Genomic DNA, 25818 nt, shown 5'->3' on the forward strand with positions numbered 1-25818 from the left:
TCAGCCTTTTGTTCCTGGTTAATGTAGTGTTGCTGAACACATATTTGCTTTTAGTAATTCTTTGCCTGTGGAACATTAATTAATATTCACAAAAATGCATGAATAACTTACAGTACTGTTGAATAATGCAGTTTATTTAAGAAGTGACCAAATATTGAAATGTACCTCTGGAGTTATCGGGGTAAGAAAATGTGCTGTTTTATGTCGTGTATTCTTTACTTGTGAAGCGCATTGAATAGATTTTAACTCTTGGGAAAACTCTCTCAATACATTACCAATTAGCAGGCTTGTTATTTTTCTTTATGTATGTGAAATAAATTTTCTGTTTGAGGTTAGTTATTGAATTCTTACATTAATGACACTCTCCTCAGTGTATGTTGTTACTCCTTTTTAAAGATCCATTTCAATATTGAGAAAAATTGTAGTTGAGTACCTGGCATAATTATTTTTTTGTGAACGGTCTGTATAACTTGGAGCCACATTGTGCGGGCAATTGTTGGACAAAGTTGTTGTATTAGTGACTGAACTGCAGGTATGTGTGTCGTATTAATCCACCATAGCACAACTACATGGTAAATTAGAGGTTCCGATCAGCATTTGATGTATACAAGCAGAGGTATCTGTGTTTTTCTTTCAAAAGCTGGGATATAAGTGACCTATTGAGGTGTATTGCCAATAGTTGCATGACTGGGCACAAGACAAACATGCTAAATAGCACATGAAAAGCCTGAACTTGGACACTCCCTGGGAAAGCAATAGCACTGGTGTCAGGTCATATAAGGGTTTTCATTAATGGAGCATTAGCTTGCTTGAGAAATCTGGATGAAACGGCTAACTGAAGCTTTATTTAAAGTGCGTGTGTTTGTGGTTTTTGTATGTGATAAATACAGTATGGTATTATGGTAATATATGTATATTTAAAGTGGTCAGATACCTTAAGAATCTTTTGGTAGCTCAAATAGCAAAATAAAACTAATTTCCACTTTTGAGCATTATGCAAGAATAACTTGATCAAAAGATGGTGTTTTATTGATGAGTAGTTTCTGTTTAATTCTGTCTCCATTGTGAAATTTAGTCATGAAACATGTAAGAGATAATCTCTGTCATAGGGCTGGCTTGCTTTTTTCCTGTTATGACACATCTAAATTATATGTGAACATTTCAGTCTTATTGCAAAGTTTGATGAGAAATAAAATTACCTTAAACAGTTTTGCTTGTGCTGCATCGGGGAATAAACTAATTCACTTGATTTTGAAACAAAGAATCCAGGAATAGGTACAGTAAGTATCTTTAATTCGGAATGAGATTTGGGGTTCCTTGGATGTATAACTTCAGAAATCCTAAAATTTAAGCAATTTTGAATCTTCAGCTTAGATCTTGCTCTAGAATGTCACCAAACACATTGGTATGCAGCCATGAGTCAAATGAAGATGTTGTCTCTCTTAATTTCCACTCCACTCACACTCTCTCCCTTTACAACTGAGATCTTGCTAATATTGGGCAGGAAAGTGGTTTTCAGACTTTTCTTTCATCGGACACCATTTTATGTTAACAGATATAGTAGCCCTGATTTTACCACTGGGCACAAATCGGGCGGGCGGAGGGTGAGGCTGGTGGGGACCCGCCATGACGCCGCCAGCTTGAGGTCTGGATGATTTAAACTCCGGAGCCTCATTTCAGTATGATGGGCAGCCCGCCAGCTTTATGCATGCAATTTACGGTGGGCTTCCTGAGGCCGATGTATGTGGGAATGCACCTCTTAAAGCAAGGTTGCATTCCCTGAAGACAGATTGCATTCAAAGACTCTGCACACAGTGCTGCTCAAACCTGTGCTCTGTCTTACAGAAGCAAACATCTGCCTTGCAGAGATTGATGTGCAGCTTGGAGAGATTGGTGGAGCAAATGGATAGGGGGCCTTGAAGGATTCACTCATCTTCTGCAGTCTGCTCTCCCGCAGATCAGTGGAAGTGACGAGTCCCAGCCGCATGGGAGTGGCATTGTAGCAATCGGAGCAGTATGTGTTGCCTTCTCCCAGGATGTCAGTACACCTGCTTCTTCGTTACCCACCTCAACCAACATGTGACATGGTGCCAGGAAGTCAGCTAGGCCAGAATAGCTCAATCATCATCCTGGTGGTTCCGTCTTTGATTATATCTGTGTTGCTCAGGCGTGGTGGGGTAGTGGAGAGGTGTCATGCGTCACATGTGTCGGGAGTATTCCTTGTCCCCCAGCAGCCATCCTGTCATGTTCCTCACATGGTTGGATATTGTTGGATGGTAGACTGTCTCAGGAAAAATGCACCATAACAGCCGCATGGGTACTTTGCACAGATATGCATGATTCTGGACCTGTGTTCGACAGTCTCTGGACACTAATGGAATGGTAACCTTTTCACGAATGCTGCTGGCTGGTGTTCTGGTGCCCTGATGCCCTGATGTCAATAGTATTTGTCAATGACGTCCTGGATGTGAAAAAAAACAACCACTGCTGCAAATCTTGACGCTCTCTCATGTTGACTGTTGAGGTCAATGGGGAAGGTGATATATTGGTTGGCCGTGATGAACAGGGTATCGGTAACCTGCTTAATGCAGCTGTGTGCTGCAGACTGGGAAATACGGCTGATGTCCCTTGTAGAAGACTGGAAGGATCCAGTGCCAAAGAAGTTCAGGGCGGTTGTAACTTTGACAGCCACTGGCAAGGCATGAACCCCTGGTCCAACAGGTAGCAGGTCCTGTTGCAGGAGGCTGCAGATATCTGCAACAGCCTGCTTGGAGAAGTGCAGCCTCCTGATGCAACTGTTCCTCCATCCAACTGAAACTGGCAATAATAGTAACCATGATAAGCAGATGGCTTAATGGACATAAACCTGATGATTTTGTTCTTCCTCCAAGGGTAAAGTGGGCCACAACTTCAAAACTATGCACTGGAATTCCAGGAATCAGATGGCTCCTCTTTTGTGACGTGGATTGGATGTGCAGCCCCTCTCCAAAATTACTGTTGGATTATCTGACAAATTACATTACACTTGATCCTAAAACAACTTGTAGTTTGTAATCTAATTGCCAGTCTAGGGCATTTTCAACTGCTTGGAGTGGGTTTTTGAAAGTATTTCTGGCTGTAATTATTCCTTAGAGTTCTGTACATTGGGGTGGACTTCCATCAGAGGTTCTCCCAATCTCCCGCTATAACTTCAGCGGAAGATCGGTTGAAACCCTGGGGAAATTGGCCGTTTACACCAATTCTCCAGGGTTTCTGCCCCAATCCCAACCGTAGTGCATTCTCTATTGCACCACTGCAAATTTTGCATTTCCTTCGCCAGCCATTCTTATGGTACATGTGAAAGAAACTTTTTAATCTGGTGCTAATTACTCATTAAATATCAACAGCATGTTTCTGTGGACTCCACACACTAGGAACTGGTTTGTGACTGCCCAAACTTATTTCACAGGCAGCAGAGAGATTTGCATCCCATCAGTCTGGCTAGAATAGAAACCAAGTTCCTGAGGTGAAACGACAATCATGTACTTTTAGTAGCATCAAAGTTGACTGCAGTCAGCAACACCACTGTTGCTAGCAAGACTGCAATAACTGCTGACCCACTCTATAAATCCTTGCACTGTTGTGGGGGAGAGGGAGAATCATCTGGAACAAATTTAGACACTGTTGGAATATGCCAAGATTTCATCGGGTTCCAAAACATGGGTCTGCACAGCTGACTGCAAGCCAAACTGGCAGCCAGAAGATCCATTAAAAACAGATTTTCCGAATAAAAACTTTGCAAAATTTAATTTGGACTGCTGTGCCAAAGTGAAACCCTTTCCTCCAAAGAAAATATTAGACTGCATCTCCATAAGCAAGTGAAATTACATCTTTGGATGGGGTCCTGGAATTGTTACATGATTGAGGGAGTGAGAAAACTATTTTTTAGTTTTACTAGTTTGTAGGATATGCTGTTCGGGTCGGATGAAGTTGGGTGGGAGGTGGCTCGTATGGAGCATAAACACTGGCATTGACCAGTTGGGCGAAATGGCCTGTTGCTGTACTGTAAATTTTGACATTCTATTTTGCTGGTATTATATTCTGAATCAGTTTCTTCTGCAGAAGTTGACATCCCAATGAAAGACTACATTGCACAGCTTGTCCTTCACCCACCACTATGATGTTAAAAGTGTGAAAGTTCAGTAAACAAGGCTTATCAATCTTATGCTTGGTCCTGCCCACACAATATATTAAATACCACATTCCGCAGGTGGCCTTGGCTACAGAACACTCAGTCAGTTAAGCTCCTGCACTTTTTAAAGACTGTTCAGTAACAAAATAGAAGTACATACTTCACCATAGATTTTTTGCTTTGTGTGTGGAAAAGATTAGGTTTTGCATGTCAAGACTAAACGAAAGACCACATCTACTGTTTTTCCTGACAACACTGTGATTTATACGCTCCTTGTTTGCCCACCTATCCTAAGAGGGAGCCTCTGGTATCTGAAAAATCCATTGCAATTGAGGGAGGAAGTTTAGTAACTGACACAGCCAACAGAGGGGGCTGTGGGTAATAGACAGAAGTTCCTTGTGTGAGTCGGCAGCAGGAGCTGCTTCAGGCAGAGCAAGATTTTGATAGTGTGTTCCTGATTTAGTTATTTGTACTACACAGCTGCTCAAAGGCTGCACATTTCATTGCTGAGGGCGCGAGTCTGAAGCAAGCTGCCATTTGGGGGTCTTTTAACAAAACGCTGAATGGTTAATGGTCTTGGTTGTTTTCTATCTTTTACCTGCCAAAGAAGCGAGCAGGGCATTGTTAGAACTCGGCACTAAAGGTAAGTTGCATCACGATTGCATTTGACCTTTCAAAAATCAGAGAAACGAAATATGTTTAAGAAATGCGACTGATCAGACTCAAATCTGGTGCTTCAGTTTGACTGATCTCTGATTTTGTTTTTAGACACCCACACCGTACTAAAATACCTGAGTACGTCATCATATTCTGACTTGATCTCTCTTTAAATTTCTGCAGACATTACTTTGTAAGTTCTTGCACATGCCGTGATCTTGAGTTGACCTTATTTACTAAATTATGGCAGTCTTCTGTGTAACAAAGTAAATCATGTTGTAGTTGAGCTGTAAACCATTTACTTGTGGGTTTTTTTCTGAACAAAGCATTATCAATCACGGCACGTTTATGTCCGTCAGGAGCAGGTATTTTTCATAGCCCGAAGGCCAGGTTTAGTGAGCTTTTGTTAATGAGAAATAAGCTGTCCCCTGGCGTAGAGGCTGACTGGCTGTGCTTCCTTGAGTCTGATTTTTATCTGTTTGCCCTCTGTTCAGTGATAACAGAAATGTGCTTTGAATTGTTGGCTTTAAAGCCCTGCGTTGCTTAAGTGACTGAATCAGTCTGATAATGTGGGATACAGGTGTGAGCAACCTGTTTCCAACACTGCGTATTTGCAGCAAGCTTCTTTCATTGTAAAAATAGAATAGTGAAAAGAAGAAGGGAAATAAACCAAGGGAACAGGTTACTACAGGTCTGCTAAACATGTGTGTTCCATTGCATGTGATAGGCGAAAAAACTAATCCATTTTGGAATGCATTCCTCTGAAACCTTGGGGAGGAGGAAGATAATGAGGTATTGTTTACAGAGCAGAGGTTTGGGACTGATCTCATATTCCCATGTGTACTTATTTTTTTTCTAGGTCATATCTTACAATTAAGTGCTGCATTGCCCTGAAATGCAATATTACTGTATGCGCTCGATGAGCAAAGAACAGGTAATTTATTTTGAAAATAACTTTTTTAAAAACAACCTTTTTACCAAATCATTGACTGCTCATTCACTCCTTAAGTATGAATGGTTTGTTCTTCATTTTGTAAAACCTTGAAGCTGGGCTCCACATGTCCTTTATAGTATTGCTGTTGGAATGCTACAAGCAGAAACTACATGTTTCATCTTGCACTAGACTACAAAGCATTCAGCTGTGTGTATTCCTAACTTGTTTTCCCACCAACTGTCTCGCAGGAAAAGCCCATATCCAGTTTAATTAGTAACATTAAAAAAATGATACAAGCTTGTGTCTCCTGTGAGCAGACAAAAGACAGTGAAAATGTGTTTTATAATTCAACGCATAAATTAAGTTTCAGGAGTAACATCCAGGAGAAATAACAGATACAGTTTGCTTTAAGAGTAAATTCCTTAATGCAGAGACTGAATTTAGACAAAAAAACTCTCTTCCCTGCTTTTTTTTAGTGCTAGCCTAATATGAAATATCACTGGCTAAAAATGTTTTGCCAGCCAGTCTGTTTCACAGCTGATTGTGTGTGTGTGAGCCTCAACTCAATAGTACGTAGCATTCATATGATGTGTTACGCTGCTTTCACAATCAAAAGTAAATGTATAGATTGTATAATTTTCCTATTACTGATTACTTGGTATACATAATTGAGCAATCACATTGACTGAAAGTGGTTATATGAGGAACCTGCATGTGCAGCATATTTACTTTTGTCTCTGGGGAATCATATCACATAGGCTGTGGTTTCATCATTCAACAACTCTGAGCGCAGACTGTAGTGATGGTTTATTTTCTAATAAGACTCATTTTGTTGTGGCTCTGTATATTTTTTAAACAATTACAAATGTTATTGTAATTTGCTTTTGTTGAGCTTGACTGCTGATACAACTTCTGTATTGATACCTCCATGAACCATTTCTCTATGGAATTCTCTTCCTAAACTCCCCTGCCTCGCCACCCCCTCGATCTTTTTAAAAACTTCCTCAAAACCCTTCGCTTCGACCAAGCCTTGGCCACAGATTTCTTCTTTTTTGGCTCAGCGTCCATTTTCCATATGCATACCCGTGTAGATCCTTCAGACTTTTTTTTAAAGTTAAAGGTGTATGACTTCAAGCTTGGGATTAAAAACACCAGTGAGGAAAGTAAATCTCTGATAGTTTCTAATATAGCTATTGGAAAGGTGGCCAATTTATTTTTGGTTGCTTGAGAGGCATTTATGAATCAAGAACACCGACCCAAACTCCAAAGGAGAGAAGAAAGTAGTAGAACAATGGACTATGATGTTGCAGTCAAAGCTTAGATCGTACCAAGTTGTTTCAGTTTTACTTGTTAATATGACTGTTATAAAGTTGCTACATTTGAACTCTGCGATTCTGCAATAAAACGTCTCCACTAAAATCAAGTAATGTTGAATCAAAATGCTACTGCACAACACCGCGGTGCTTTTTTTTAAAACTCATTTTGATCATTTGTGGAAACTGTCTACTTTCTTATCACCTGAGGTGCAGCATTCCTTTCTGGTGTCCTGTGTGGTCTAGCATTGCTGTAGGGCACTGCTGATGAGTGACAGTCTAGGGGTGTTCTGTTTACTTACTCTGAAATCTTTTACAAACAAAACATGTACATTTTGTTTTTTAAGGGCAATAACCAAATTTTGTAACAAACTAAATATCTGCTTTACTTCGCAGTTCATAGATTGCTTGTTATAATGGGCTCCTGCTTAAGTAGTTGTGTTTTCAAAAAGGGACAAGCTTGTTGGGCCTACTAATCTTTACCTGTTTCTAAAAATTCTTGTGTACGTAAATAGAAAACATAAGGGTACACAGAAATGTATTTAACTGTACAGATTTTGTATTTATCTTACATTTAGTATCAATTGCAAACAAATTATACATTCCTCCCTTTGTGGAAAATTCACTGGAATTTTATCATATAAGGGAAAACTCCTTTACAATGCATCAAAGAACAAATTATTCCTGCACTAATAATTGTTCTGTGACCTTATGCAATCAGTGTTTTGGGTATGGCAAATGACAATCTTGAAATAAAATATAACTCAGCTTATTCTACAGTTGTACAACATCACATTGAAATGAGATCCTGTTGTACAATGTGTAGGTTGCTCGAATGTAGGATTCACTCCTGTTGTTGATACTGCACCACAATTTTACTCGTTGGCCCTCAATTTGCAGCATAGCTCTCGTACCTAACTAGACCTCTTCTCTTTCAAGAGCTGGTTTTGCATTACTTTTCTACTTGCAGCATAACTGCAACCATTACAATGCTTCATTTTTAAAAAAAAACACTTCATTATGTCAGTGGCCTCCTGTGTCATCGCTCAATGTTGTACTGTCATGTGAAATTTTTTCATCCCATTAGAATCATAGAATGACTATAGCACAGAAGAGGCCATTCAGCCCATTGAGCCTGTGTTGGCTTTGTTGGAGCAATTCAGTTCGTCCCATTGTCCCGCTCTTTCCCCATAGCCCTGCAATTTTTTCCCTTTATGTATTTAATTCCTTTTTGAAAGCCATGATTGAATCTGCTTCCACCACCCTTTCAGGCAGCGCATTCCAGATCATAACTACTCGCTGCGTAAAAATGTTTTTCCTCATGTGGCCTTTGGTTCTTTTGCCAATCACCTTAAATCCATGTCCTCTGATTATTGACCCTTCCGTCAATGGGAACAGTTTCTCTTTATTTACTTTACCTAAACCCTTCATGATTTTTTCTTCTAATTCTAAAGGTGCTGACTCATAGGAACAAGTGTAGGCCATTTTGCCCTCAAGCCTGTTGTGCCATTCTATTGGATCATGTCTGATCTGGACCTCAACTTCAATCACCTGCCTTTTTTTCCCTATCCCTTGATAAATGTATCTCTCAAAAATCTATTGATCTCAGTCTTGAAAATTTCAATTAATCCAACGTCCACAGGCTTTTTGGGGGAGCGAGTTTTGGATTTCCACTATCCTTTGTGTGAAAACTGCTTCCTGATTTCACTCCTAACTGGCCTAATTATTTTGAGATTATGCCCTCTTGTATTAGATTTCCCCAACAGAGGAATTAGTTTCTCTGTATCTGCCCTTCATCATTTTAAACACTTTGCTTAATCACCTTTCAACCTTCTAAACTCAAGGGAATACAAGCTAAGTTTATGCAATCTTCCTCATAATTTAAGCCTTTAAGTGTTGGTATCATTCTAGTGAATCTGCACTAGCCAATATGTCTGTCCTGGGGTGCACTGCCTAAAACTGAACAAAGTACTATTCCAGATGGGCTTTGTACAACTGAAACATTATTTCCTCACTTTTGTATTCCAACCCCCTTGAGAAAAAGAACAATATTCCACTAGCCTTTTAATTACGTTTTATACCTGTGCTCTAGCTTTGTGATTTGTGTACATGGACATCTAAATCCATTTGCTCCTTCACCATTCAGAACATTTTCTGATTTGACTTTGAAATCCAAACTGGATGACCTCACACTTCCCAAGTCCATTTGTCATAGTTTTGCCCACCCACTTTATATATGTCCCTTTGTAACTTACTCATCCCATCTACACAACTTACTGTGCTTCCTAACTTAGTGTCATCTGCAAATTTGGATATACAACTCTCTATTTCTTCATCCAAGTCATTAATATATATGGTGAAAACCTGAGGTCTCAATACAGATCCCTGAGGCGCACCACTTGTCACAGCCCTCTAATCAGAGAACATTCCTTTTATTCCTACTCCCAACCAATTAGCACCCCATGTCACAAGGTTACCTCCAATTCTGTGCTCTTTCATTTAAGATAATCTCTTGTGTGGAACCTTATCAAATGCCTTCTGAAAATCCATATAAACAACATCCAGCATGTTAGGATATGGTTTTGTGAGTGCCAGTTGCTTTCCGATAGCTTGCCAAAGTGGCCTTTCTTCATGTGTAACTGTAGAAATTGAAAGTCAACAGGAGATTTGACCCTGGGACACTGCAGTCAAACCCAATCTTGTCACCTGATGTCCCGATGTGCACTTTCCAACATTGGTCAGAGGAGAGTGATCAGGAGTGAAATTATTCCTGCACTTTTTTTCCCCGTCTAGTTTAGGGATGTTGAGATCAAATGTAGGGTTTGGGTTGAGTTTTTTACTTCAGGAAATGGTGTCTTGGTGGTAACTCGTACTAAACTCACAACGTGTGGCCATGAAAGCAAAGCTGCTAGTTTGTTGTAAAAAAAAATGCAACTGGTTCACTAACCTGTTAGGGAAGGGAACTTGGCACCCCCTGCATGGTCTGGCCTGCATTTGACTCCATCCCACGCTATGAGGTTGACTCTGAATGCCCTCTGAAGTGATCTAGCAAGCTGTCTTATTTCAGTTGGAACATAATTGATTGTTGAAAACTTCTTACGAAATTAGCCAGGCTTCCTGCCTCTGATCATTTCTCCGTGTCTATTGGGAGACACCTGTGTGTAGATGTCAGTCAAGGACAGGATCATTGTTAGCTAAGTGTTCCCTTTAGTTGAATAACCTGACACTGCTTAGGATCACATATTAAAAATGGTCATTTAGCGAGCTGCTGGTAACAATAAATCATAGCCCATCATGAGTCAGCACCTTCAGGAAAGGGGAGGAGTGAAGAAAAACCTCCTTGGTGAGAGGCATGTGATTCAAATTAAGAGGATTTTTTTGTAAATTTAAGCTGCTGCTTAGGGTAAGCATGGTGACTAGGGTAAGCATGGTGACTAGGGTAAGCATGGTGACTAGGGTAAGCATGGTGACTAGGGTAAGCATGGTGACTAGGGTAAGCATGGTGACTAGGGTCAGCTAGGTGACTAGGGTAAGCATGGTGACGAGGTGACTTAGGGTAAGCATGGTGACTAGGGTAAGCATGGTGACTAGGGTAAGCTAGGTGACGAGGTGACTTAGGGTAAGCATGGTGACTAGGGTAAGCATGGTGACTAGGTGACTTAGGGTAAGCATGGTGACTAGGGTAAGCATGGTGACTAGGTGACTTAGGGTAAGCATGGTGACTAGGGTAAGCATGGTGACTAGGTGACTTAGGGTAAGCATGGTGACTAGGTGACTTAGGGTAAGCATGGTGACTTGATGATTAGTATATCATCCTACGTAAATAAAGATCTTGGTAAGCACAGGCTATTTGCTTTTACCCCATTGTTTTAAACACAATAATTATGATAGCAGAACAAAATGTATTTGAGACCTTAACAATCTATCTATAAACAACAAATAAGGTTAAATATTCAGCCAAAACAACGACGACAACAACTTGCATTTATACAGCGCCTTTAATGTAGTAAAACGTCCCAAGGCACTTCACAGGAGCAATTTTCAAACAACATTTGACACCGAGCCACATGAGATATTGGGACAGATGACCAAAAACTTGGTCAAAGAGTTAGGTTTTAAGGAGCATTTTTAAGGAGGAGAGAGGGGTTTAGGGAGGGAATTACAGAGCTTAGGGCCTAGACAGCTGAAGGCACGGCTGCCAATGGTGAAGCGATTAAAATTGGGGATGCACAAGAATTGGAGGAGCACAGAAATCTTGGAAGGTTGTCGGGCTGGAGGAGGTTGCAGAGATAGGGAGGGGCGAGGCCATGGAGGGATTTGAAAGCAAGGATGAGAATTTTAAAATCGAGGCGTTCCCGGACCGGGAGCCAAAGTAGGCCAGCGAGCACGGGGTGATGGGTGGATGGGATTTGGTGCGAGTTAGATACGGGCAGCAGAGTTTTGGATAAGCTCAAGTTTATGGAGGGTGGAAGATGGGAAATCGCCAGGAGAACATTGGAATAGTCAAGTCTAGAGATATCAAAGGCATGGATGAGGGTTGCTGAGGCAGTGGCGGAGAAGGGTGATGTTATGGAGGTGGAAGTAGGCGGTCTTGGTGATAGAGTGGATATGTGGTTGGAAGCTCATCTCACAGTCAAGACAAGGTTGCGAACAGCCTCAGACTGTGGCCTGGGAGAGGGATAGAGTCGGTGGCTAGGGAACGGAGTTTGTGGCAGCCACTGAAGACAGTGGCAACGGACTTCCCAATATTTAGTTTGAGGAAATTTTTACTCATCCAGTACTGAATGTTGGACAAGCAGTGAGACAAATCGGAGACAGTGGAGGATTGAGGGAGGTGGTGGTGAGGTGGAGCTGGGTTTCATCAGTGTACACGTGGAACCTGACATTGTGTTTTTGGATGATGTTGCCGAGAGGCAGCATGTAGATGAGAAATGCGGGTGTGGGGGGGCGGTGGTCCAGAGGTGTGGGAGCAGGAAGAAAAACCATTGCAGGTGATTCTTTGGCTTAAGCACCATTATTAGTGGTTTGTGTAATATTGAGATTATTGGTGCAATAGTTTTTCAATTTATTTACTGTAACATGGAAGAGTAGAATCTTGATATTTGTAGTGATATCTTTAAATTTCCTCTTTTGAATTTTCCCCCCTTTTTGTTTGTTCACTTTTTGTCAGCCTAGCGGGCCAGTCAATGATGCTTTGTGATTGCTTAGACAAGAGGTGGGATTCTGCAGGCCTTGGGCTGCCACTTCTTCCTCCCTTACACACTCTCCCTCCCCTTCCAAAATTGAGTGCTCCAATGTTGCATAGAGCTCCATCTGCCCTGAGGAACTCATGCAGCAATGTCCTGGGGATGAGATGATTGGCCTCCAACAACCACTACCATCTTCCTTTGTGCTCGGTATGACTCCAGCCACTGGAGAGTTTTCCCCCTGATTCCCATTGACTTCAATTTTACTCGGGCTCCTTTGTGCCACACTCTGTCAAATGCTGCCTTGATGTCAATACGTGTTTTTCATGTGTTTCCTGAATTAGTACCACACTTCTTACTGCTGCTGTTTCTCCTCTAGTAGTCTGCGTCCATTTGATTATATTGATTTCTTGTCCATTTTTTAAAGAATATAGCCATGACAGTTAAGTATCAGGTCACCCTGGAGACTTGGGGATGGACATTGTTTTGAATCTTCGTTGATGTCCAGTCATTGCTTTTAATAAACTTTTCCTGTGTTTCACCACAACTGGTTATTGTGGCTGAGGCTACATCAATTAAGAGTGAATTAGATATATTAAATGAAAAATATAAAAGGATACGGGGAAGGGATGAAGAAATGGGATTCGAGTAGATGACCCAGTTGAAGAGCCGGCACCCCGCAGGTGTGATGTGCTGAATGATCTCCTTTTGTGCAATAATTTCTTTTATTCTCTGAAAAATGGCAGAGTGCTTTTGACTGCGTATTATTCTCTGCTTGGAATATAATTGTGTCTTTACCTTTTTGTGAGGTTATTTCCCCCCGATGAAGGTTTTACACTCAGTTTTCTCTCTGATGTTTGTAATTATACAAGTTCGATATTCAAACTCCCGATGTGTCAAAGGATGTAATATAGTAAATATCTGACCATACTCAGAGCAGCTATCGAGACTCCTGAAACAAGTAAATGGTTTTCTTGGTTTTGGTGCTGTTCATGTCGTCATATCTAAAGCGTAGCAGTTATGGGCCTCTCAATTGTGGCAAGTAGCATATTTGTGGAGACATTTAGGAGCCACATAATGGGATCCCTTTGTTTTATTAGTTTAAACTTGAAATGCATGGTTACCTGCTAAAGAAAACTAGGTGCAGAAAATATTTGAACAAGATTAAACAGCACTTCACCTTTGGCATTTTAAGGGCCTATTATGCTGCGGAGACCGGTCAGACTAATCTTCCAAATATAGAACAGTAAATGTTCGAGCAATACACTGGAAAGAAACGCAAGAACATATGACTCTGATGATCATTCTAAATTAATTAGTGTTGGTGTTGAGTTTGCAGATGACTCTGCAAAATGTTCTACCATGTATAGTAAAGCTGCTTGAAATTGTTTTGACTATGATCAGATTTAATACTGGGATTCTCCCCTTTTAAGGGAGAGAAGATTTTCAGACAGCTTGCAGAATCCAAATAATATAAACAGGAACAGTTTCTGTATTACTAGAAAAGGTCATCTCCACCTCAGTAGAATTTTTGCTGACTACTTCATCATTTATAACCTTGTAACCTTAAAGTTTAACCTCGTTAAAACATTTTCAATACTTTGTCTATGAAAAGCATATTGGGCATGATTTTATCAGGGAGCTGGGAAGGGGGTTGGGATTCTCGGAAGTACGGGTTTCCTGGACGTCCTTACGATTTTGACGTAAGGACATCTTATATTTTTTATTTGACAGTTTCCCACCTGACAGGCCAGCCTGATTGACAGGTAAGTGTTAGATGGGAGTTGGGGGGAGGGGGGATCAGTCATCGGCGGGGGGGGTGGGGGGGTCGGTCAGTCAGTGGTCGGGGTTGGGGGTCATCGCAGGGTCGGAGATCGTGGGGTGGGGTGCGGGTAGCTGCAGGTAGGTTTGTAGGGCCTGGGGAAAGCACTCCTGCTCCTCCTGGCCCCCAAACTGTGCTACAAAGGCAGTTACCTGCAATTTTGGGCCTTCTTGCCCCCTCTCACGTTGCGTGAAGGAGAAGGCCCCAGCATCCTGGCCCCCAGAGGTTAAAAACAAAAACGCTGTTAAAATGGAGGCCTGCAACCTTCTTGAAAGCTTTTACTGACGACTTGCCTCCTGAGAGCGGGCTGGTCAATCGGCCCTCATCCCGCCTCCATTAAAACCGGAAATGGGCGTATTAGGGGCGGGTTTTAGATTTTCAACATTTTTACTGCCCCCCCCCCCCCCCCCCAATCCCTGCCCCGAACTCACCTGTTTTTCCGAGTTAAAATCATGCCCATTCTGTCACACTCTTACTTTAAAATGGACAGTTCTGTTTACACTATTTCATTGCACACTTGTTTAAAAAAAAATTGCTGCATCTCCTTCTCCAGCGTTTCATGTTCTGTTTCAAACAAGACTTGTAAAGAATTTAAATGCACAGATAATTAAAGCATAGTGTGTCATGAGGTGGTAGGAGGTGAGTTTACTCCCAGTTTCCATTATTTATATGGTCCAAACCTGTCAAGGTGAGAAATGTAGAACTATTGAAGTTTAAGCACAAAAGGAGGTTATTTGGCCCATTATGTCTGTACTAGCTCATTGCGAGAGCAATCAAAAACTAATCCTACTGCCCCACTTTCTGCCAATTTCCTTGAATCTTCCTCTGCTTCAAATATTTATTTTTTTCTTTATCTCCAAATTTCTTTCAAGGCTGTTTTCCTTAATAGTATTGAAGAGCTGGGGATGAAACTATGACATAGTGAGTAGCAGCTTCAGTGCACTGTAGTAGGACATGGGTTCATTGTCACATTTTTCCAAATTGTTGCTGATGTGGTCATAGTTGTTTTGGATGTTTGGGGGACAGATGGAGAACAGCTATCTTTCCACAGAGAAAAGGTCAGTCTTGACTATTCATGTGTGTCTGCTGATGACCAGTTACACAGCAGCATAAATGGAAATCAGGTTGCCTGCCCATCCTTTTAGCCATGAATAATTTGTGGCAAGAGAGATTGTAATGGTCGGAAAGAAAACTTTTTTTATTTTCTCAGATTTCATTCAACATTGTTGATTAGCTAATTTATCATGTGGGGTGGAGAGTGTTGTTCCTCAGTGAGGTGTGGGCAGAGTATTATGCTTGCTTTACATTTTTGTTTTTCTGAAATAGTGGTTGGAAAATAGGATTGGAGCTCATGGCTGAATTACTCGGTGGCAGCAGATTGTACTCTTATGATTTGGTGGCATTGCAATTTCATTACAGTTGCGTTTTTTGTGCCTTTCCTTCTCTTCCCCCATTTTCTTCGTTTTCATTATCTAGAACCTCGCTGTGTATAGGATTCTTGCAGCCAACAAACATTTTTATTCCAAGCAAATCCATCAGCATCTGTGAAGAGAAAAGACAGGTTAAAGTTTCATCCCATTAATTTGGACCGGGTTTGAACTTGGATTGCACAAGTGATTAAAGTTACAAAAAGAGTCCACAGCACAGAAACGGGTCATTCGGCCCAACTGGTCTATACCGGCCTTTATGCTCCACACGAGCCTCCTCCCACCCCATTTCATCTAACCCTATCATCATATCCTTCTATTCCTTTGTCCCTCGTGTGCTTATCTAGCTTTCTCTTAAAATGCTTTTGTGCTATTCGCCTCAACCACTCCTTGTGGTAGCGAATTCCACATTCTTACCACTCTTTGGGTAAAAAAAAAGTTTCTCCTGAATTCCCTATTGGATTTATTGGTGACTGTTGTATTTATGGCCCCTAGTTCTGGTCTCCCCCACAAAACAACATCTCTACGTCTACCCTATCAAACCCGTTCATTATCTTAAAGACCGATATCGGGTCACCCCTCAGTCTCTTTCCGAGAGAAAAAAGCCCCAGCCTGATTAATCTTTCCTGATAGTTATAACCTCTCAGTTCTGGTATCATCCTTGTAAGTCTTTTTTGCACCTTCTCCAGTGCCTCTATATCTTTTTTTATAATATGGAGACCAGAACTGTTCGTAGTACTCCAGTGTGGTACAAGTTTAACATAAATTCTCTGCTTTTCAATTCTATCCTCTAAAAATGAATCCCAGTGCTTGGTTTCCTTTATTTCTGGCCTTATTTACCTATGTTGCTACTTTTAGTGATTTGTGTATCTGTACCTCCTGGATTCCTTTGCTCCTCTATCCCATTTAGACTCTTATTATCCAACTAAAACGTAACTCCTCACACTTATCAATATTCAAATTCATTTGCCAATTACATGCCTAGTCTGTAAGTTTATTAATATCTTGTATTTTGTCGCAGTCTTCCTCAGTATTTACTATACCCCCCAATTTGGTGTTGTCTGCAAATTTTGAAAACGTACTTCCGATTCCCGAGTCCAAATCGTTGATGTAAATTATGAACAACAGTGGTCCCAACACCGACCCTTGTGGAACACCACTTCCCATCTTTTGCCAGTCTGATTAGCTAATTCCCCCAACTGTGCTAAAGTTTAGGTGGAATTAATATCCCTCTCGAACCACTTCCAGCAGTCCGATAAACTGAATATTGTGCCTGCGTCACTGCTTTGTTCGTTAGGTTATCTTTGTTGAAGCAGGGAAGGGTTCATTTCGTAAAGTGAAATGTTTTAAGTTGCTTGAGTTTGGCTGTAACTTACATGACCCGTCGAGTTAATATTTTTCTCACATTTTGCTTAATAGCAGGAGGTCTGTAGTGGTACAAAGGTAATTTTCTAATGTAGTTTTGTTCCTCAGTATGTGGTCAGGACTGGCACCCTTTTTTTGCCTGCCTTACAGACTATTTGACTGACTTCACAGTCAACTTTTGGTTTCCTTGGAATAATGGGGAAATTTCCAAATAATTTAAAAATTACATGGAAATTTAATATTTACCATGCTCTTGGTTTGGAATTTTGCCGACTGCTAAGTTGAGAGGAGCCAGATTTGTAGTTAAACCACTTGAGACCAGGTTTAACAGCATTAATAATAAGGACACTGATCCTCAGCAGATTGATTTGAGGGATACAGCCTGGTAATGTTATCATTCAGGGGATCTCCCTAAATAAGGCTAATGACAATACTGTTATTAACTGTTACTCCATCCCAGGAATCAGTCTGGTGAACGTCCAGCCACTATGAAAAGGCTTGTCTGCTTTATACTTTATTGTGCTTCCAGATTATAAGGAAGCAAAAGTGCTTTAAAACCAAAATAAGGATGTGATTAATGTTGAAAAGTTTCTGCGTGTGAAGCCAAAAACTGAATGAAGTATGTGAATTGACAGAATGTTCCAGAAACTATCAAGGTCATGATTTAGCATTGATGTTAAAATTTACAACTTTTGTAATTTGAACCTGTGAAGCTGAATGTTCTTTGTCAAAACACAGTTGTAACAAAACATTTAGTACTACTGGAGAAAGTGTGCAAGATAATAAAGGCGGCTATGTCACTGAGGGTGTGGTGCCTTCTGGGCACATTTTTAAATGATCAGTTTTGATGTTTACCTCTGTTCAGTTTCAGTGTGCTGTAAGAACTGAAATAGTACTGAAGGAGAACGATTTTATCCGAAGTAGGTTGTTGTCTGATTCTTTTACATCTGAAGGTCTGCCTGTTGGAGCTTGTAACTTTGGTCATTGTTCCTTCCATCCATTAGAAAACCCAAAGCCTATTCGCAGATCGGTAATTGCATGAAATGTTCCTTCATGCTTACAGGAAAGAATTACTGTTAGCTTGAGCATACATGTCAGCCATTGAAAAGCCATTCTATGAAATAATGGATAGAAACAGAGAAAATAGGAGCAGGAGTAGGCCATTTGGCCCTTCGAACCTGCTGTGCCATTCAATATGATCATGGCTGATCCTCTATCTCAATGCCATATTCCCGCTCTCTCCCCATACCCCTTGATGCCTTTTGTGTCCAGAAATCTATCTATCTCCTTCTTAAATATATTCAGTGACTTGGCCTCCACAGCCTTCTGTGATGGAGAATTCCACAGGTTCACCACCCTCTGAGTGAAGACATTTCTCCTCATCTCAGTTCTAAATGTCCTACCCTGTATCCTGAGACTGTGACCCCCTCATTCTGGACCCCCCAGCCAGGGGAAACATCCTCCCTGCATCCAGTCTATCTCGCCCTGTCAGAATTTTATACGTTTCAATGAGATACCCTCTCATTCTTCTAAACTTGAGTGAATACAGGCCTAGTCGACCCAATCTCTCCTCATACGACAGTCCTGCCATCCCAGGGATCAGTCTGGTGAACCTTGGCTGCACTCCCTCTCTGGCAAGTATATCCTTTCTTAGGTAAGGAGGCCAAAATTGTACACAATACTCCAGGTGTGGAGTAGGAGAACCATTCATAAAGACTTGGGTTTAGTCCATGTCGCCCTGATCTAATGTATATCATGTCCTGAAGTCCTTACAGATTATTAGAAAATTGGATTTGATGCTTTTAAGATTCACTGAACATTCAGCTGCTCTGACTCTGTCAGATGCATTTTGGATTTAGCCTGTGCAAGCAGGAGATCCAAATTGAAAAGGGTACAGATTTGTTGCTATATGCTGGACAGAAAATGGTGCAGTGAAGCCTGAAAGGATGTAATCTGACTCTGTGCAATGTCCACGCACAGAAATAAGATGCAGTCTTCGTTTGTCTTTAAACTGTTTAGCTATGTATAAAAGGGGAGGAAATCAAAATGATTCACCATTCAATCCTAGATTTTGATACCTGCTATTACAGGTTGAGTAATAGCACAAATACTGCAGAAAGTAATTGAAATAGGTGAGTCACAGTGCAAGACTGCAGGGCTCAATCTCACAACTAACAGCTAGCAAATTCTAGCCGAGCAGACTGCATTGTCAGTCAAAGCAAATTGAATGGCTCAATGTATCAAGTGAAAGCTAATTGACAATGCCAGTAGCAAAAGCAATAGCAGTATTGTAGGATTTACCTTTTGGATTTGAGTGCTGGCATTTAATGCATGGAGTGGAACAGAATTTGCCAGTCCAAGGCAAGGAGTGGAATTCTAACTGGGAGGAATTTCAGGTATGTGGGAGACTGAAGGCATGTTCCAAGATGCTCTTGAAGGCAGGGAGCGAAGTAGTTAGGCAAAAGTAGTTTGGGAGAGAAATCTCATGGCATCAGGTCAAACATGGGCAAGGAAATCTCCTGCTGATTACCACCTACCGCCCTCCCTCAGCTGATGAATCAGTCCTCCTCCATGTTGAACACCACTTGGAGGAAGCACTGAGGGCAGTAAGGGCACAGAATGTACTCTGGGTGGGGGACTTCAATGTCCATCACCAAGAGTGGCTCAGTAGCACCACTACTGACCGAGCTGGCCAAGTCCTGAGGGACATGGCTGCCAGACTGGGCCTGCAGCAGGCGGTGAGCGAACCAACATGAGGGAAAAACCTACTTGACCTCGTCCTCATCAATCTACCTGTCGCAGATGCATCTGTCCATGACCGTATCGGTCGGAGTGATCACTGCACAGTCCTTGTGGAGAATAAGTCTCGTCTTCACATTGAGGACACCATCCAACGTGTTGTGTGACCCTACCACCGGGATAGATTCAGAACAGATCTAGCAGCTCAAAACTGCGCATCCATGAGGCGCTGTGGGCCATCAGCAGCAGCAGAATTGTATTCCAGCACATTCTGTAACCTCATGGCCTGGCATATTCCTCACTCTACCATTACTAACAAGCCAGGGGATCAACCCTGGTTCAATGAGGAGTGTAGAAGAGCATTCCAGGAGCAGCACCTGGGGTACCTAAAAATGAGGTGCTAACCTGGTGAAGCTACAACACAGGACTACATGCATGCTAAACAGCAGAAGCAATATGCTATACACAGAGCTAAGCGATTCCACAACCAACGGATCAGGTCAATGCTCTGCAGTCCTGCCACATCCAGTCGTGAATGGTGGTTGACAATTAAACAACTAATGGGAGGAGGAGGCTCTGCAAACATCCCCATCCTCAATGATGGCAGAATCCAGCACGTGCGTGCAAAAGACAAGGCTGAAGTGTTTGCAACAATCTTCAGCCAGAAGTGCCGAGTGGATAATCCATCTCGACCTCCTCCTGATATCCCCACCATCACAGAAGCCAGTCTTCAGCCAATTCGATTCACTCCACGTGATATCAAGAAACAGCTGAGTGCACTGGATACAGCACAGGCTATGGGCCCCGACAACATCCCGGCTGTAGTGTTGAAGACTTGTGCTCCAGAACAAGCCGTGCCTCCAGCCAAACTGTTCCAGTACTGCTACAACACTGGCATCTACCCGACAATGTGGAAAATTGCCCAGGTATGTCCTGTCCACAAAAAGCAGGACAAATCCAATCCGGCCAATTACCGCCCCATCAGTCTACTCTCAATCATCAGCAAAGTGATGGAAGGTGTCGTCGACAGTGCCATCAAGAGGCACTTACTCACCAATAACCTGCTCACCGGTGCTCAGTTTGGGTTCTGCCAGGACCACTCGGCTCCAGACCTCATTACAGCCTTGATCCAAACATGGACAAAAGAGCTGAATTCCAGAGGTGAGGTGAGAGTGACTGCCCTTGACATCAAGGCAGCATTTGACCGAGTGTGGCACCAAGGAGCCCTAGTAAAATTGAAGTCAATGGGAATTGGGGGAAAACTCTCCAGTTGCTGGAGTCATACCCAGCACAAAGGAAGATGGTAGTGGTTGTTGGAGGCCAATCATCTCAGCCCCAGGACAGCGCTGCAGGAGTTCCTCAGGGTAGTGTCCGAGGCCCAATCATCTTCAGCTGCTTCATCAATGACTTTCCCTCCATCATAAGGTCAGAAGTGGGGATGTTCGCTGATGATTGCACAGTGTTCCATTCGCAACCCCTCAGGTAATGAAGCAGTCCGTGCCCACATGCAGCAAGACCTGGACAACATCCAGGCTTGGGCTCATAAGTGGCAAGTAACATTTGCATCAGATAAGTGCCAGGCAATAACCATCTCCAACAAGAGAGAGTCTAACCACCTCCCCTTGACATTCAACAGCATTACCATCTCCAAATCCCCCACCATCAACATCCTGGGGGTCATCATTGACCAGAATCTTAACTGGATCAGCCACATAAATACTGTGGCTACAAGAGCAGGTCAGAGGCTTGGTATTCTGTAGCGAGTGCCTCACCTCCTGACTCCCCAAAGCCTTTCCACCATCTACAAGGCACAAGTCAGGAGTGTGATGAAATACTCTTCACTTGCCTGGATGAGTGCAGCTCCAACAACACTCAAGAAGCTCGACACCATCCAGGACAAAGCAGCCCACTTGATTGGCACCCCATCCAGCACCCTAAACATTCACTCCCTTCACCACCGGCGCACTGTGGCTGCAGTGTGTACCATCCACAGGATGCACTGCAGCAACTCGCCAAGGCTTCTTCGACAGCACCTCCCAAACCCGCAACCTCTACCACCTAGAAGGACAAGGGCAGCAGGCGCATGGGAACAACACCACCTGCACGTTCCCCTCCAAGTCACACATCATCCCGACTTGGAAATATATCGCCGTTCCTTCATCATCGCTGGGTCAAGATCCTGGAACTCTCTACCTAATAGCACTGTGGGAGAACCTTCACCACACAGACTGCAGCGGTTCAAGAAGGCGGCTCATCACCACTTTCTCAAGGGCAATTAGGGATGGGCAATAAAAGCTGGTCTTGCCAGCGACACCCACGTCCCATAAATGAATTTAAAAATAAGAATTCCAAAGGGCAAGGCCATAGTGACTGACTGAAGTGTTTTTCCTTTTTTTTACTTTCCTTGTGGGGCCAGGAGGAACAGGAGTGCTCCCATGCAAGGGAAGTTTAAGTCTCCCCTGCTGCGGGCTTCCCCCCTCCCCTTACGGTCCTCCCGAACCCCTCCTCAACCACTTCCACGTTCCTTTGGTCCCTGGTGACAGGCTGTTTCCGCCTGACATGGAGCTCTCGCCTGCCTGCCGGCCAACTCCTGCTTCCCGCCGCTCTCAGCCTGGCGAGGCTGGGGCTTAAAACCTATCTGGGACTCGCATTGCTGAGGGGCGGACGGTTTGCCACCCACCTTTGTCTCCGCCACATGATTGCTGCCCCGAGTTAAAGTTGTGATTTTTTGATGGGGAGGATATAGAATCATAGAATGATACAGCACAGAAGGAGGCTATTGTGCCTCTGCCAGCTCTTTGAAAGAGCTATCCAATTAGTCCAACTCCGCTGCTATTTCCCCATAATTCTGCACATTCTTCCACTTCAAGTATTTATCCAATTCACTTTTGAAAGTTATTATTGAATCTGCTTCCACCATCTTTCAGACCATGCATTCCAGATCATCATAACTCGCTGCGTTAAAAAAAAGTTCTCCTCGCCCTGTCTCTGGTTCTTATGCCAATTACCTTAAATCTGTGACCCTTCTGCCACTGGAAACAAAATCTTTCATGATTTTCAGCTCCTCTCTTAAATCTCCCCCGTTATCATCCTTGTCCCCTCTCCAAGGCTTGACATCCTTCCTAAATTGTGATGCCTAGAATTGTCCACAATACTCCAGCTGAGGCCTAACCAGTGATTTGTAAAGGTTTAGCATGTCTACCTTGTTTTTGTGTTCAGTGTCCCTATTTACAAAGCGAAGTATCCCATGCGCTTGCTTAACCGCCTTATTAACTTGCCCTGCCACCATCAAAGATTTGAGTATATGCACCCCCAGGTCCCTCTGCTCTTGCACCCCCCTCAAAATCGTACCATTTAGATTATATACTGGCTCTCCATGTTGTTCCTTCCAAAGTGCATCACTTCACACTTATCAGTATTAAATTACATCTGACGTGTCTGCCCATTTCATCAGTCTGTCTGTCCTACTGTTACTGCTACTGTCCACTTCACTATTTAATACGTTGCCAAGTTTTGTATCATCCCCAAACTTCGAAATTGTACCCCATATACCCAAGTCCAGGTCATTTATATGTAACAAGAAAAGCACTTGTCCTAATACCAACCCCTGGGGGACACCACTGCATACTTCTCTCCAGTCAGAAAAACATCCGTTCACCACTACTCTCTGCCGCCTATCCCTTAGCCAATTACTTATCCAAGTGACCAACGTTCCTTTTAATCCCATGCGCTTTTATTTTCTGAATAAGTCCGTTATGTCGTTGAGGGTGGACTTTTTAAAAAGAAGGTTAATGTCAGCAGTTTTGAATAGGAACAATACACAAGGATAGGAGAACACCAGTGGACACCGTGTTGTTGGCTTGAATTTGTATATTGTACAGACTTGCTGATGCGTATGGAAACCATTTCAAGACAACATTGTATACTGTAGATATGAAATAATCAGTCATGGTTAATACTATGAACTATCCGCTGTTACTCACTTCATACTTGATGTACATTGAATTGTGGTGATGGCTGAGGCTGTTCAAGTAAACTTACCAGGACTTACTGAGGCATAGCTGATCTGGCACTGTTTCTAAATTAATAAAATAATGTAAATGCTTCACAAATGAAGATGGTTTTGTTTTAAACAATGAAAAATACAGCGCACTTGGATTTATTCCATTACCTAGAATCATTGGCCCTGAATTTTCACAGCAGTTGTCCAATTCTCCCTCTGTAACTTTGGTGAAGATCACTGGAGCCCCTGGAGAATCTGAGTGAAATGGCTGAAAATACTGTTTCTCCTGGAGTTCCGCCAAAGTTATGGCAGGAATTCAAGAGAACCCCAACGGAAATTCAGGGCCAGTATGTTCTACAAGACGGCACACACTTTTCCTGTAGTTGTCACTGAACGTTCCAGTGTCTGGTCCTCTGGAAATGAGGACCGAAAAGATTACTGAGCCCTATGGAAAGTTAAAGAGACGATTGCTGGAAGCCAGTCGCTGAGGTCTGGCTCTGAGGCAGCAGCTCTGTAGCCCCTCTTCCTTGCACATGAGTGGAGCGAATGCATGGTACATGATTGAGACTAGGGAAATCTGATGTACAACCACACGTTACATAACTAGTTTGCAGATTAAATATCGACAGCCAAGATCAGAATAGTAGTTAAGTATATTTAGTGTACTGTGTCCAATGCTAAATAAAAGCTGTGTTGATAATTTGATGGTTTTAGATTTTTGTTGGTACTGTTTAAGTTTATATGTGGAACATATGTTATTAAAAATAAGGACATGGAGTTGCTTCATGGTGTATTTTTGAGAGCAGTCCTTGAGAGAGTTTTTTTTTTGGATTATGACCCTCAGTTTAAAGTTAGTGAGTACCCCTGCCTTAAACATCAGCGCTCCTCGTTAGCGTAATATATGAACTGGTATGTTGAAACAAGATGCAAATAAGGGAAATACACCCCCTGATGTATTTCCCTTCACTGCGTCATTTGAATGCTGGATACAAGGGAAGTTCTTCGGCCCAGGTGTCCAGTATTCGAAGATCAGCGGAGAGGGCCCAGACATGTTTTTTTTCACCATGGCCTGGGCAGCTATTCAAAGAGCAATGCCTTCCACAGGCTGAAAAGGCCACCTACAATCTGACACAACCCCTTTTCTGAGGAGTCTGAGCCCTTCTCCAAAATGTAAGTGACCCCAATGTTGGAAGGTTAGCTGACGTCAGGGCTGTATGGCTGGCAGAAGGCCTACCCCTGGAGTTTCACCCCATTCAAAGGAGGGCAGAAGATCCTGCCCCATATGCTTAGCAATATAGCACGCTCATTTTTCCTGTACTCTCGCAGATTAATGTAAACATGGCCCCTCTGCATCACTACGTACCATCAATTGTTTGTTGTTAACAGTTGAGTGCAATTTTATTGCATTCAAAAGTGTCGCTGGTTTAAAAAGTTTCATTTGGCAATTGTGAGTCTGTAACCAATGTTAAGGAGTTTATATAGTGGACCGTTTTAATGAAGCTTCAAATGGGATTTTGGGGAAGGGAAATGGGGTATAATGTACAGCATGGTCTTTCATTACATCATATGAATATGACACGCTTTTCATTTTAACAAGCAAACCTTTGAGTTACTGCTAACAAAGTGAACCTTTTAGTCTTGATCGGGCTTTCAGATATTGTTTTGCTGAGTTGTGAACACCTGCTATTTCACTGAAATCCCCATTTCCACAGGGTATAGAAGCAGTCCAGCTGTAACTATTGACCTCTGAAGCTGGGAAAGTCTAATTGAGTGATCGTTATAATTACTGCAGCTTTGTTCACTGCTGCTTGAACAAACCAAATCTAAGACACGACATCTGTATCGTATTGTACAGCCCATGGTCTCAGTGTGAAGGAATTTTTCTGATGACATGAAACTTGTAGTATGAATGCAAACATTTTAAGCCACCAAACAGCTTTGAAGTCTAATCCCGTGATGTTGGATTTGAAAGCAGTCTGCTCATCAGAATGGTTAAGGCCAAGTCAGTGTGGGAGGAGAGAGATGTCATGTTTGCTGACAGCTCAGCAGGTTTAGACAGTGAGTAAGTTCCATCCATGGTCTATGCAGTAGTGAGTGTAGGAATGCTACAATTCACCTTACTACACATGAGTTAGGGAGGTAAAAATGAGCCAGAATTCTGGAAGCATTTGTATGTGGACATCAGGAGTGCCTTGGGACGT

The 25818-nt window shown here is 42.4% G+C and overlaps 1 protein-coding gene across 6 annotated transcripts in view; it reads left to right on the forward strand.

Moving 5' to 3' along the window:
- The window catches only part of LOC137341956 (tensin-3-like), a 385280-nt gene that overhangs the window by 103586 nt on the left and 255876 nt on the right, over positions 1–25818 (forward strand). The window contains exons 1-2 of one of the 6 annotated variants that reach the window (XM_068005536.1): positions 4590–4814; positions 5688–5762. The exons of the other annotated variants lie outside the window; for them this stretch is intronic. Of the exons in view, the coding sequence (XP_067861637.1) occupies positions 5724–5762 (39 nt within the window). The 5' untranslated portion in view covers positions 4590–4814; positions 5688–5723. Of the gene's footprint in view, positions 1–4589; positions 4815–5687; positions 5763–25818 lie in introns of those variants that run through there. 6 annotated transcript variants of the gene reach the window in all.

The sequence above is a fragment of the Heptranchias perlo genome, chromosome 2 (assembly GCF_035084215.1).
Source record: "Heptranchias perlo isolate sHepPer1 chromosome 2, sHepPer1.hap1, whole genome shotgun sequence".
Taxonomy (NCBI): Eukaryota; Metazoa; Chordata; class Chondrichthyes; order Hexanchiformes; family Hexanchidae; genus Heptranchias; species Heptranchias perlo.